The 15971-nt window shown below is 38.2% G+C and overlaps 1 protein-coding gene across 1 annotated transcript; it reads right to left on the reverse strand.

Annotated features, from left to right (window-relative positions):
- Positions 1 to 2731: 2731 nt before the first annotated feature.
- adora1b (adenosine A1 receptor b) lies at positions 2732 to 12570 on the reverse strand. Its single transcript, XM_017467180.3, has 2 exons — positions 11347 to 12570; positions 2732 to 3742 (listed from the first exon to the last, which is right to left on the reverse strand). Exons 1-2 carry the CDS (start codon positions 11685 to 11687, stop codon positions 3058 to 3060), a joined length of 1026 nt encoding a protein of 341 aa, XP_017322669.1. The 5' UTR covers positions 11688 to 12570; the 3' UTR covers positions 2732 to 3057.
- Positions 12571 to 15971: the final 3401 nt, after the last annotated feature.

A 15971-nucleotide genomic window follows, 5' to 3' on the forward strand; every position in this document is an offset into this window, starting at 1 on the left:
AGAACTAACACTTCTGCTCAATTTGCTCTGCAACCACAGGCTGCATAATTATAATGTACAGATCATGATTTCAAATAAAATTAATAAAGTATAGAGCTGGAGTGCATGATCTAAACATATTTCTGTGCATAGCAGATTTGCTGCTGTTTTTATACATGTAAGTTTCATGTCCTACGGAGCATAGCCAGCTACCTTGTTAACACTACAAATATAATATTCATGCCATGTATATTGTATGTATTTCAACCAATAATCACAACAGCATATAAGCAACGTTTCAACTGCATCAGCAGACACCCTTGCAATTGAGGTGTAGAAGAAGTTCACCATCTGACCGTCTGAATGATACCTCACTCTTGAAATCTGCTGGCTGATCAGTGATAATATTAACTATGGCTGAATATTTTTCAGTAAATGCATTTAATGTGGCGTTCTATTAGACATATAGTGCACTAGAATGGACAATACCATTATGTCACAGTCTATTTATTGAACATATAAAATGAACAGCAAGCCATTTTTGATTTGAATGAACTCTGTGGGGAAAAATAAATAAAAACAAATCTTAAACAGTCAAAATGATGATAAAATCATTATATTGCTTTCTGGTTATTTTCTTCACTTAAGAAAGCATTGCAATTTTCATCTTCTGTGTTTTTTTGCTATAGAAACACATTTTGTTTGCGCAATAGACATTAATATTTGAAGGCATTCCAATGCTAAATATTGAAGCAATTAAAATTAAACTGTCACTGTAAAGGGATTTGCTCTAGTATACATATAATATAATTTTCATTTTAATTCCATGCTAAAGTGAAAATGCTACGCTTTATGGTTCTCTATTGTATCAATCTACTTAAGTCATTATGCAAGAGTTTGTTTCAGTTAAAATATTTGTACTCTGCATATACCAGGAAAGCATTTTTTTTTCAAGCTTCATAAAGGTGAATCTGAATTTTTAAAAACATTTCCGTAATTTAATTCAAAAAGTGGAACTTTTATATATTCCAGATTCATTACACATAAAGCGAAATCTTTCAAGCCTTTTTTTTTGTTTTAATCTTGATGATTACGGCTTACAGCTCATGTAAATCAAAAATATAGTATCTCAAAATATTAGAATAAAGAATTGATAATATAGAAATGTCGACCTTCTGAAAAGTATGTTAATTTATGCATTCAATACTTGTTCGGGGCTCCTTTTGCAGGAATTACTGCATCAATGCGGCGTGGCATGGTGGCAATCAGCATGTAGCACTGCTGAGGTGTTATGGAAACCCACGTTGCTTTGATAGCGGTCTTCAGCTCATCTGTATTGTTGGGTCTGGTGTCTCCCATAGAATCTCTATGGGGTTCAGGTCAGGCGAGTTTGTTGTCTAATCAAGCACAATACCATGGTGAGCAAACCAGTTACTAGTAGTTTTGGCACTGTGGGCAGGTACCAAGTCCTGCTGGAAAAGGAAGTCAGCATTTCCATAAAGCTTGTCAGCAGATGGAAGTATGAAGTGCTCTAAAATCTCCTGGTAGATGCTGCATTGACTCTCGACTTGAGAACACACAGTGGACCAACACTAGCAGATGACATGACACCCCAAATCATCACTGACTGTGGAAACTTCACATTGGACTTCAAGCAACTTGAATTATGTGCCTCTCCACTCTTCCTCCAGACTCTGGGACCTTGATTTCCAAATTAAATGCAAACTCTGAAAAGAGGACTCTGGACTACTGAGCAACGGTCCAGTTCTTTTTCTCCTTAACCCAGGTAAGATGCTTCTGACGTTGTCTCTGGTTCAGGAGTGGCTTGACACTACAAATGCAACACGGCGACATTTCTGTAAGCTGTAATCAAGATTAAAACAAACAAAAAAAAGGCTTGAAATATTTCACTTTATGTTTAATGAATCTAGAAGTTACCAGTATTGTTTTTATTTTCATTATTGGGTATTGGTATTATCTATTATCTGGTCATTTATTGGTGCATCACCATCACTAAACGTTACTAAACTTGTTCAGTGTCCGGTTGGCAGATTGATGTCTGCCTCAGTCTATGTTTCCTTTGCCTTGTGAAACCTGTTGTACAGTTCTAAATAGGAGTGAAACTCTCATTGGGTTAATAAATTATACAGTGGTAATGCATGCTCATAATACTCTGATGATCAGTACAGACAGTTGCATTATATATTTAACTATCGATGGAGAGAAAGTACAGAAACGAACATTTCAAATTTCACTTCTGGTCAGCTGCTCAAATTGTGCCCAGTGTGAATTAAAAAGTATCGTGGCTTGCTGCACATGCCATGTCATGTCTGGTGTGAAATGGGCTTAACGTTATTTGAGGGGTTTTCCTCGTGAGTACCATTTTTGCTTCAGCCTAGATCAGGATTTCTGTAAAGCTGCTTTGTGACTATTACTTTAATGGTTATATAAATAAATTGAAATATATACAATTCCTTTTCTTTATCATTCCTAACATTCTCTTACAATATGTTCTACAGTGTTCAGTATATCAAATTACATTTTCCTGTAAACATTCACATTCTTTCATATAATTGTATATCATCTGTGTAAGAGATGGTGCACCATTTCAGAGTGTATTGCACATTTTGTATAGCACAATGGTGCAAATGATCCAGTGTGGAGATATATATATATATATATATATATATATATATATATATATATATATATATATATATATATATATATATATATATATATATGTGAATGAATGTGTGTGTGTGTATGTATGTATGTATATATAATTATTTATTATTTTTTTAAACTTGTGTGGTACTTTCCCTGTGGTTTCACCGGCCTTAGATCACCCTGTAAACATATTTACAAGTATAAAACATTTTTTATTTCCTGTACAACACATCATACTTCCCTTCTTCATGATCCAAATTTCCCTCCCTTGTGTCCATCCCAATGTTTAATATTGATTTGCAGAATGGGGGCGCACTCTGACAACTGCAGTCAGCATATGATTTACATTCATATTACATTCATATGTGACAGAATGCCAGCCTGCTCAGTAAGTCCCTGGTCTTCCAGTTAAATGTTATTGTGTTCCATTGGCAATGCAGGTGGAGGAGCGTGGCTATAATCATTTTTATCCACTCGTTCACTCATTTGCATTTCTATGGGAGGTGCCTCCTTACAGCAAAAATACTGCTTCCAGATCATTTGGAATGCGATGCGAAACTTTTTAATGCGGAAAGCATAGATGATAGGGTTCACTGCTGAGTTGCCATGAGTGAGTAAGATGGCGATGTAGAGGAGCAATATAGGATTCTCATACTTGGGGCAGAAGAGTGTTATGCAGTTCAGGATATGAAGCGGGAGCCAACTGACAGCAAACAGGAACAGGACGAGAGCGAGTGACTTTGCCAGCTTCAATTCTTTGTCGTAGTACTTGTTTGGGTCATTGTGGCTCGTGCTCACTCTCTTGTTCAACTGTTTGTGAATCATGTAGAAGATCTCTGTGTAGATGCCAAGCATAAGGAGTAGTGGTGGAAGCACCCAGCCGAAAAAATTGAAGTAAACCATGTATTCCATAGTGATGACATTCTCAAACTGGCAGGTGATGATGAAGTCACTGCTGAGAGAGCCATTTTGTTGCTGGAGGTTGTGTAACTTGTTCCAGCCGAGCATAGGAGTCATGCCAACTATGAAGGCGATTGCCCAGCATGCGACCACCGCTAATCGCACTCGTCTTGGAGTGACCACTCGTTTGTAACTGCAACAATATTCAATGACATCATTTAGTTTTGTTACCATCAATCAGTATGATCAGTTATTTACAAGAAATCAAACCATCTGCATGATAAAGTGACTGTCCATTTTTGGATCAGCACAACTGTTTATATTTTAGTCTCTAAAATATGAAATATGGTGTGGCTGTCTGAGTTTAATGCCCGATAAACAATGAAACATTTTGTTGAATAACTCCACTGCCCTTTTAAGGGTCAGCTGCAACCATAGTTGACAGAATCACAGCTGAACATATAATTTGAGTCTGCAGAATAGGGGCTAAACAGCTCCCTTCTCAGCCACTAGGTATCTTCTTCTAATCAGTTCTTCAATTCTATGGAAAAAAGACACAGAGCACCATCACACAGGAAATTTAATCACACATGTACTTCACTAAATCGAGCTGTATCCGGGTGGAGATGAGATCACTGGTCCTGGGGTTATTTCTAGATTATGTACTTTTTCCACTACAAGTGGTTTGTGCAATTATGTCTGCAAAAGCACCTGTGCGTTATTAACTCTAACATGTTCCACTTGAGCTACTAGCCTCAATCAATTAAGAAATAAATATATTACTTTGAGCTTATAACCATATGAGCTGAATACAAAAAGCCATTACTTCTTCTTACTATATAATCAGGACAATTCCTAATTTTAACGAATAACAAAAAATTCCCCATTTGTAAAAACCCCATTTTTAATCCTGTTTGGATTCACGGTATGAAATATTATGTTACAATTTTACTCATCCCCGTGACCCTGTGTAGGATAAGTGGTACAGAAAATAGATGGATGGAAGGATGGATGGATGGATGGATTTTACTCATTCAATACTTGTATTATCTTGGTCAGGCTGGCTGGGAATGAAGCAGGAATACACCCAGAATGGTACACTAGTCCATCACAGGGCACTATGCACACACACATCCACATACTCATTCAGCTTAGGGGCAATTTAGAGCCACCAATCTACCACCTGGCATGTTTTTTGGGAGGCGCGAGCAAACCGGAGAACCCAGAGGAAACCACATGAGGCAATAATCTCAGAGCAAGATCAAATGGGGGTTACTGGAGTTGTGACCCACTTCCCCACTGTGCTGCCCTATTTGAATTTTAATTATTCCGATTTTAATTCCATCTACATCTAAAATGTAGTTCATGTCAAGCCAAAATGTAAATTACAAAATGTACACTTTTCATCAATACACAGTGAATTGTTAATAATGAAGTAAAACCTAATTCAGAAACTGACTGCTACAACAAGATCTGTGAACTTTCTTTAAAAGCAGATATGATGACCAACATGTATTCAATGTAATAGGTAATATTTTGAGGTAATATGGTTATATTATCTTATGAGACTGGTGTACTATTTAATTATTCCATGTTTCTATGTTGTAGTCGTTACAGTGCACTCCACTAAATATATATATATATATATATATATATATATATATATATATATATATACACACACACACACACACACACATATATATATATATATATATATATATATATATATATATATATATATATATATATATATATATACTACTATATACTACAACATCCATCCATCCATGCATCCATCTTCTACCGCTTACTCCTTTTCAGGGTCACGGGGACCCTGGAGCCTATACCAGGAAGTATCGTGCACAAGGCGGGGTACACCCTGGACAGGATGCCAATCCATCGCAGGGCACACTACTACAACATAGAGTAATTAAATAGTACACCAGTCTCATAAGATAACATGAGATATATATATATATATATATATATATATATATATATATGCTTAGTGGTTAGCACGTTCACCTGACACCTCCAGGGTCGGGGGTTCGATTCCCACTGTGGCCCTGTGTGTGCGGAGTTTGCATGTTCTCCCCGTGCTGCGGGGTTTCCTCCGGGTACTCCGGTTTAATCCCCTAGTCCAAAGACATGCATGGTAGGCTGATTGGCATGTCCAAAGTGTGTGCATGTGTATGTGATTGTGCCCTGCGATGGACTGGCACACTGTCCAGGGTGTACCCTGCCTTGTGCCCGATGCTTCCTGGGATAGGCTCCAGGTTTCCCTGTGACCCTGAAGAGGATAAGCGGTATAGAAAACCGATGGATCGATGGATGGAGATATATATATATATATATATATATATATATATATATATATATATATATATATATATATATATATATACACACACACACAGTATCTCACAAAAGTGAGCACACCCCTCACATGTTTGTAAATATTTGATTTTCATGTGACAACACTGAAGCAATGACACTTTCCTTCAATGTAAAGTAGTGAGTATACAGCTTGTATAACAGTGTAAATTTGCTGTCCCCTCAAAATAACTCAACACACAGCCTTTAATGTCTTAACCGCTGGCAACAAAAGTGAGTACACCCCTAAGTGAAAATGTCCAAATTGGGCCCAATTAGCTATTTTCCCTCCCCGGTGTCATGTGACTTGTTAGTGTTACAAGGTCTCAGGTGTGAATGGGGAGCAGGTGTGTTAAATTTGGTGTCATCGCTCTCACACTCCCTCATACTGGTCACTGGAAGTTCAACATGGCACCTCATGGCAAAAAACTCTCTGAGGATCTGAAAAAAAGAATTGTTGCTCTACATAAAGATGGCCTAGGCTATAAGAAGATTGCCAAGACCTTGACACTGAGCGCACAGTGACCGCAAACAGACACTGACCGCAAACAGTTTTCTGAAGACAAGCAGGCTACGGACATGGATTACTGGAACCATGTCCTGTGGTCTGATGAGACCAAGATAAACTTATTTGGTTCAGATGGTGTCAAGCGTGTGTGGCAGCAACTAGGTGAGGAGTACAAAGACAAGTGTGTCTTGCCTACAGTCAAGCATTGTGGTGGGAGTTTCATGGTCTGCTGCTGCATGAATGCTGCCGGCACTGGGGAGCTAAAGTTCATTGAGGGAACCATGAATGCCAACATGTAATGTGACATATTAAAGCAGAGCATGATCCCCTCCCTTTGGAGACTGGGCCGCAGGGAAGTATTAAAGCATGATAATGACCCCAACCACACCTGAAGCTGAGGGTGAAGGTGATGGACTGGCCAAGCATATCTCCAGACCTAAATGCTATTGAGCATCTGTGGGGCATCCGCAAACGGAAGGTGGAGGAGCACAAGGTCTCTAACATCCACCAGCTCCGTGATGTCGTCATGGAGGAGTGGAAGAGGACTCCAGTGGCAACCGGTGAAGCTCTGGTGAACTCCATGCCCAAGAAGGTTAAGGCAGTGCAAGAAAGTAATGGTGGCCACACAAAATATTGACACTTTGGGCCCAATTTGAACATTTTCACTTAGGGGTCAACTCACTTTTGTTGCCAGCGGTTTAGACATTAATGGCTGTGTGTTGAGTTATTTTGAGGGGACGGCAAATTTACACTGTTACATAAGCTGTACACTCACTACTTTACATTGTAGCAAAGTGTCATTTCTTCAGTGTTCTCACATGAAAAAATATAATCAAATATTTTAAAAAATGTGAGGGATGAACTCACTTTTGTGAGATAATGTATGTTTTGGATCATTGTCCTGCTGGAAGATCCAACCATGGCCCATTTTAAGCTTTCTGGCAGAGGAAGTCAAGTTTTCATTTAATATCTTGATATTTGATAGAGTCAGTCAGTATGTTTACATGGATAACAATAATCTGATATTAACCCGATTACGACAATACTCTCGTTACGAAACTACCATGTAAACAGCAATGTTTTATTACCTTAATCCGATTAAAGTCATACTCGAACTTAACACAAATCGATTTAAGACATGTGGAGTACTCCTGTTTAGGTCGCATTATCGACGTGTATTACAGACATGTTCACACCTTAATCATACCATTAACGTCGTGTGGGAGTTTTCACTGCATTTTGCGACAGGACACGATCACGCACGGCAGAGCATAACTGCATCCAAAACCACGTACTTACCTACTATATAGTAGGTGGAATACATGTATCTCAGCTACTATATAGTAGGTAAGTACACACTTTGGAACGCAGCCCACGGTTTCAAGCAGTCGTCTATTTGCATGTACAGCATGACAAATAATTAACCGCACTTCAAGCGTTCGTAAAAATTAAAAATAAAAACACCCAAAACTGTATACGGTACCATAACGAAGACCAACTGTATGTTGATACTTGAAATTCTGGAGGGAACGTCGGACGGCGTGGCGCGGTGACGTAATGACGTGCCAATAATCGCTCTATGTTCTATAACATGTAAAACGGGAACATGAAAGGAGTATTCTAAAAGCGACTCATGTAAACACCTTAATCACAATATTGCCTTACTCAGAATAAGGTCAATAATTAGATTACTACTGTCCATGTAAACGTAGTCACTGATGCCATGTATCCTAACAAAACAGCCCCAAAACATTAAATAGCCACCACCATATTTAACCATGGGCATGAGTTACTTTTCCATATGGCTACCTCTCTGTGTAACCACCTCTGGTGTTTATTGACAAAAAGCTCTATTTTGGTTTCATCTGACCATATAACCGATCCCATTTGACGTTCCAGTAGTGTCTGGCAAACTGAAGATGCCTGAGTTTGTTTTTGGAAGAAAGTAGCATGTGGTAACTGATTGACTAAATGAGACTGGAATATGCCAGATAATTACAGTATATTTGGAGCAGATAAGACTCAGTTTATATCAATGGCTGTTATAGAACTCACAGCAGTCAGCATGTTTTGGGTCAAAATATGAGGCGCCGATTAGGGTTTAAATCAAACTTTACTTACACATACATATATGAAACACTTGCATACACATATGTATATTACTCACACGTAGCCTACATGCGTACTATAGAATCCTCAAACAAATACATATGAAACACCGATACATGCACACAAACTCCATAAGTGCATATACACTTATAAAACACTCACGTGTACATATAAACTCCATACGTGCATATACCCTAATAATAATAATAATAATAATAATAATAATAATAATAATAATAAACTTTATTATATAAAGCGCCTTTAAAAGCAGCTTTTCAATGTGCTGTACACAAAATAAGCAGTACACAGAAAAAAATATAACATTATAAAACTTAATAAGAATTACAACAATTAAAAAACACTCACGCCTACATATAAACTCCATATGTGCATATATAATTATAAAAACTCACGCATACATATAAACTCCATACATGCATATAGATACTTATAAAAAACTCACGCATACATATAAACTCCATAGATGCATATACACTTATAAAACACTCACACATACATAACAGACTCTAAAGTCTGTGTATATGTGCAAATGGTTTTATACATGAATGTGCTAGAAATGCTCACAGTAATCTGAGGTCGGTTCAGTGTAAAAGGAAGTTGCGTCAGTGTAAAAGGAAGTACCGTGGTAAAGTTGGTTTTATATTGGACATTCGTTGCACGTTCGAGCTTCTCTTATATTTAATGTAATAAACACAGAAAAAGGACAAAATGTCTATTTTCTGACTCCTCACTGGGCAGAGAACCAAGTATAATTTAACATATTTTTAAAATTTCTCACATTAAAGCCAGCTGAAGCTTATCTTTGAGAAACACAGGTCATCAGCGCTTTATAGTAATCGAGTCAGTAAGGGACCGTCTAAAAATGTGCATGACCTGGGCAACTGTGTAAGATTCTACCAAGATTATAGGCGTCTACTTCACAGTATATCTAATGTATTGCAGTGTTAGTATACAGTACAGTATAGATACAGTATTTGTTTATTTTTATAGCATATATTTTATTAATGATTATTAATGATGTACATTTTTATTACACATATAAACTTATTGTGCCATATAAAACCCAGGGTTACAGCAAAACGCTGTTTTCATTGCTAAAAATGTTTCTGTAAACAAATAGAAATTAAACTTCAATTTTATGATTCACACTATATTATACTCCATTCTTCTTATCAAAGACAACATTTAGAAAATAATCAAGGGGTTTAAAAATAACCAAAATTCATTAACTTATTGCTTGTAGGAGTTACATATTTAAAAGCAAATGTACCATGATACTGCTTAGGTTAGGTTAGAAATCTTTATTAATGTGAAAATCTTAAGGAGTGTGAAACCAAATGCATGGTTTAAAATTCAACGCCTTTTTGACTATACAAGTTACACATGTAAAACCAATTGCAATATGATACAGTCTGTTGATACAGACGGTCTCTTACTGACTCCATTACTATAAAATGCTGGTGACCTGCGTTTGTGAAAGATTAGCTTCAGCTGGCTTTAATGGGAGAAAATGTTTAAATATGTTATGTTGTACTTGATTCTCTGCCCATTCCGTAGCAAGACATTTTGTCCTTTTTGTGTGTTTATTTCTTGAGAAATAGAAGAGAGAAGTTTGAATGTACAGCGATTGTCCAATATAAAGCCAATATAAAACTTTACTGTGGTAAAGGAAGTCTGCTGGGTTTATGGAGTTTATATGTAGGTGTGGGTGTTTTATAAGTGTATATGCATGTATGGAGTTTGTGTGCATTTATGGGTATCTCATATGTATTTGTTTGAGGATTCCATAGTACATATGTACGTGTGAGTAATTTATATATGTATATGCAAGTGTTTCATATATGTATGCGTAAGTAAAGTTTGACTTAAACCCTAATGGCGCCTCATATCAAAAAGTTTACCAAGAAAAGTTTAGCGGTATTTTGGCAGCAGTAAATAGAAATGTGTGTAAACAAATGGTGTGGTAGGCAAGAGACAATGTGTGCAAACAAAATTGCAAACAAGAAAACAGTTTTTCCACAGGTGAATATCTACTGCCAATGTATTTATATGGTAAAGAAATTTATGGGATTTCCCCCCAGGTCTTTGCTTGTTACCAAAATACAGTAAATGTTGGTGGACTAACTGTTTTGCTGAAAGACTAATGTACCTTTAGAGCTAGTGGGAATAAAGCTGTGTTAAGCACTGAACCAAATCAACACAATATTCATATATTGTTTATTCTAATAATACAGTTTTAAAAAATTTAATTCGGGGATGTTTTTCTACTTTTGGGGTTTTAAAGTGTTAGCCCCTCTGTGCGTTCATGGTGTGTGTGTGAGTGAGTGAGTGAGAGAGAGAGAGAGAGAGAGAGAGAGAGAGAGAGAGAGAGAGAGAGACTGTATAGATTGATGTGTTAAATGCTGTATTCTTACTTGTCCCCCTGATGACCCAGGGCCCTAAGCCACAATAGCTTATAGACTGAAACAAGGTTCTTTCCTTTTTTTTCTTCTTTTTTTTCCATTTAAGTGCGTGGTTTCATATTGAGACTTATCTTCTACCACATACATATTGTGTAATATTTTAAGAAGTTAAGCAATTTGACACTCGTTATAGTTTTGAAAAGAGGTCACTTGGTAAAATCTGATAAAAAATTGGTTTTCCACAGTACTACTCAACATCTAAACCCAAAAAAGCCATCTGGGAGTTAACTGAGAGCACCACTTAAGCAGTGCACGTTACAAAAATGAATTTCTTTCGACGTTAACTTTGCATTACAATAGAATGAGTAGGATGTGTGTTACCTGGTCGGGATCTTTACTCTGAGGTATCGGTCAATGGCGATGGCGAGCAGGGCGAGGATGGAGCTCTGAGTGAGCACCAGCACTGTGCACGCCACCAGCAAACAGCTGTAGAAGTGAGTCTGGAGTCCGATACTGATGGTCATGGCGAGCGGGATGACCAGAGCTCCCACCGCGATGTCGGCCACAGCCAGAGACACAATGAACCAGAAAGTTGTGTCTCTCAGTGACCTGTTTATTTTAACCGCCCAAATCACCATCACGTTTCCGATCACCGAGGACACAGCGATCAGCACCTCCATGCCCATGTAGAGGGCTTGAGCTGCGTCGTAGTCGTTTGGCATGGTCGTAGGCTATAGGGTGCAATAAATAAAATGCTTATTTAATAAATAAACGTGTGGAATGGATGTTGGGTTTCAGAAAGAAGGAACGTTTAAATGCTTGACTGCAGTCCATAAAATTCCTCCTATCAAAATGCCTGGAGTACTTGGGACTATTCTGGCACACCAAGCGTGCTTTGTATAAAGAGAGCAATGCATGCATGAATAATATCTAATGAATGGCATCACAGAATGTGTGCTTTTATTCGTTTTCGTAAAATAAAAATGTCCGATCGTGGAACCATAGTTGCATAACCCAAACGCGTCTCTTCATCAGATCCACCTGCGCTTTCTGCACATGTCCTGCTGTTTGCATGTCTTTGTCCGTGGAAAACAGTTAGGTTGCGCTTTCATTTGTCACCTGCATTCGTCATACAGTCGTCCCACCATCCAAGACCTCAAAACTGGGATGAGAGAGCGCTTCATTCCTGCTCTGGAAAACGCAATCCGTCCACTGTAATCCTGGAGCTACTCTGGGTCCTCAGAAGTCACCGCGTATACAGTGTCTCAGATCAGTCTGTCCTTTCTTTGTGTTCGTTTATTGGCGTTATTTCTTAGAATTAAAATACACCCGACGCCCCTTTCATGGTGAGCAAAGTCCCAAACGGTCTCGAGCCGAAGCCTGCAGAGAGGCGTGTGCTGAGTTGGGGCAGGAGAATAATTATATAAAAAAAAGAAGAAGAAGAAGAAAAAGAAGCACAAGAGGGAAAAATCAGGGCTGTCCCAGCTGAGAGCCCTAGCTTACTGTCAGCACTCTTTTAAATTCAGTTTCCAGCATATATTGCGTGTTTCCTTCACAGCGTGTTTAACAGCTCCCCGAGCGTTTCCGGTCCAGCCTTCTTCAGTATGTGCGCTTCCTATGCTTCTGATATTGCTGTAATACATTAGCATAGAAGGAGGAGTAGCGTGGGGCTAATGACTTCATTCAGTAGAGCATTTAGTGCATTTGTGAAACTGTAACAGTATGAGCGCTGTTTAATATTGAAAAACACATCCGACTACAATGCCTTCTGGGTAAAGGTATGCTCCTGAAAGCTGACAAATGAATGAAATAGTGAGAGGTGGATGGGTGGATGGATGGACAGACAGGGAAACAGTCATAGATGCATGGATGGAAGGATGGATGGCAGAACTGACAAACAGACCCCTCATCTAACGTTTATCGCTCACAAACCTCACTTGAGCTCATAATGGAAAGGAACAGCCTTTAAGTGGTGGTGGGGATCCAGCTGAGCAAAGTCATCAAGTGGCAGTTCTCAAAGGGAAACGTGTGCAGGGAGTGACATTGATGGAAAGTCATCAAGGGATAATCTTTGTGGGAAAGTCATCAATTCTAGCGTAGGACATTCCCTAATTTAGTACCATATTGTTAGGCTATTTTATAAGCCTACTGTTTTATTATCTGGAATGCTAAATGGCATTTCCTAGACTATTACTAAATTCTGCAGAGTGAGTTGTACACTACACACCATATTGACAATTCATTAGGGACACCCACCATGAACTTGCACATATATATATATATATATATATATATATATATATATATATATATATATATATATATATATATATATATATATATATATATTTAAGATGTAGCCTATCTATTGCGATCAACAATTTATAACCAACTCTCTACCCCATCACTTAGCGGACACCAGAACAGATATTATTTAGGTGCCATTAGGTGATATTATTTATATTCCATTCTCAGCACAGCAGTGACACTGACATGAGAATGCATATTTCTGTTTTTTTTGTTTGTTTGTTTGTTTTTGTTTTGTTGTTGTTGTTTTTTTTTTATGAGTCTATCTACTTTATTAAGTGGCACACAGTGCTGCTAAGGTTAGTCAATGTCCTCAGACTAAATGTTCATCTGTATCTGTACTGTCAGATCTTTCTGCTGCCTTTGGTACTGCTCACTAATCTATTCTACTCTAGACAGACTTGAAAAGTGGTTTAATTCCTTCTAACAGAAGAATGCTGTTTCATGCTCATATCTGATAAAAAGGTCACAAGTTCTTAATTAAATTTCTACAAGAGCATGGCTCTGACAGTAATGATGGCTGCAAGGGAAGACTTAGATTTGTATGTATTGATGTGCTCGCTCTAAAACATTGTTTCAGTTGTTACAGCTCATTCAAATAATAATGAATTTTAAAATGAGGGCACACGGTGGCTTAGTGGTTAGCATGTTCGCCTCACACCTCCAGGGTTAGGGATTCAATTCCTGCCGCTGCCCTGTGTGTGCGGAGTTTGCATGTTCTCCGTGTGCTGCGGGGGTTTCCTCTGGTTACTCCGGTTTCCTCCCCCAGACCTGCATGGTATAGCCAAAGTGTCCATAGTGTATGAATGGGTGTCTGAAAGTATATGTGATTGTGCCCTGCAATGGATTGGCACCCTGTCCAGGGTGTACTCCTGGTGTACCCAGGGTGTACCCCTGTGTTCTGTGGGATAGGCTCCAGGTTTCCTACTACCCTGTACGATAAACGGTATAGAAGATGGATGGATGATGAAACAAAGAAAAACCCTATTAAAGGGGTGTAACCAAATATGAATACATTATTCGGATCGAACAGATAATGCACCCTAAACAAATATGAATACAGATATGAAAGGTGTCAGCAAAATTCCCAACAGCAACTGAAAAAAATGCACAAAAAGACTTGAGTCTAGCCCAAAATGTTCACAAGAAAAGGTAGATACATTTTAGTTTCGTCATTTTGGTGGAAGCAAGGTACAAAGTGGTGTGCATTTCTGAATTGCAGTATACATCTGTAACACACAGACATGCAGAATTTGGCAAACTTGCTCACAGAAATGAAAAAAGAGCATGACACTAATGGGAGATGAACTATTTGGTTTTTGCCTGACTGCCTTACTGAGCTTCAACATAAAACCATATTTGTACCATACAATCCATATGGAAAGTATTGGACCAGCATGGCTAATTCTATTGTTTTTGCTATACATTGAAGACATTTGGGTTTGAGATTAAAATATAAGACAATAGATCAGCTTTCATTTCCTCATATTTATAATCTAGATTTAGTAAACAAATTAGAACATGACACCTTTAATTTGAACCCACCCATTTTTTAAGTGATCAGAAATCTTGAAACATGTGACTGATAGGTGTTTATTGCTCCCTATGTTTGTCCTGTTAGATTGACTATTTTATGGAATTAATAGCTCTGAATGTCTACTCTGGGTTTGAGCCCTAGGTTTTGCCTGTAAAGGCTGCATTTATTGTTAAAAAGGATAAATCAACATGATGACTAGAGAGCTGTCTATGCAAAAAAAAAAAGCAAGCCAGCTTGATGCTGAGAAAAGAGGAAAATCTATCAGGGCCACTGCTCATGCATTGGGAGAAATAGAAAGTAACCACTGGTGTACTATCAACCAGACATGGAACAGGTCTGCTAAAGAAAACAACAATAGCTGATGACAGAAACATTGTAAGAGCTGTGAAGAAAAACCCCAAAACAACAGTTAGTGACATCAACAACAACCTCCACAGGGCAAGGGTGAACGGATCACAATCCAAGTGCAGAAATATAGACCATACCACAAAATGCAAATCACTCTTCAGCAGTAATAATTGGAACACCAGATTGGAATTGGCAAAGAAATACAGAGATGAGCCATGACCATTTGGGAACTAAGGCTGACCTCTACCAAAGTGATGAAAAGGCCATTGCGTGGAGAAAGAAGTTATTGACTATTGCAATGCTCTCCTCATTGGTCTACCTGCTAATTCTATTGCTATGTTGCAATATATTCAAAACTCTGCTGCTAGAGTTCTCACACATACCAAACTCTCAGCTCACATTACTCCAATCCTGTCTGAAATGCATTGGCTACTGGTTTCATTTTGCATTAAATATAAAATCATCCTGCTCACATTTAAATCACTTCACATTTTGGCACCTTTCTATCTTAGTGAACTGCTTCTCCCCTACAACTTGACCCATTCTCTCAGGTCCTCTGGGCTCGGACTTCTCTCTGTCCCTAGATTTCTTCTCTTTGCCCATGGGTGGCCGGTCTTTCAGTGTTGTAGCACCTACAATCTGGAATTCTCTCCCTCTGACTCTTTGCGACATCGTATCCATCTCAGAGTTCAAATCCTAATTGAAAACGAATCTGTTTTCTCAATGCTATCTGTCCTAATCTGTTATAATGCATTTTCTCAGTGACTGTACTACCTGTACTATGCATTTCTCTTCTGTGTTTGATTGCTCATTG

The sequence above is a fragment of the Ictalurus punctatus genome, chromosome 5 (genome assembly GCF_001660625.3).
Source record: "Ictalurus punctatus breed USDA103 chromosome 5, Coco_2.0, whole genome shotgun sequence".
Classification (NCBI taxonomy): Eukaryota; Metazoa; Chordata; class Actinopteri; order Siluriformes; family Ictaluridae; genus Ictalurus; species Ictalurus punctatus.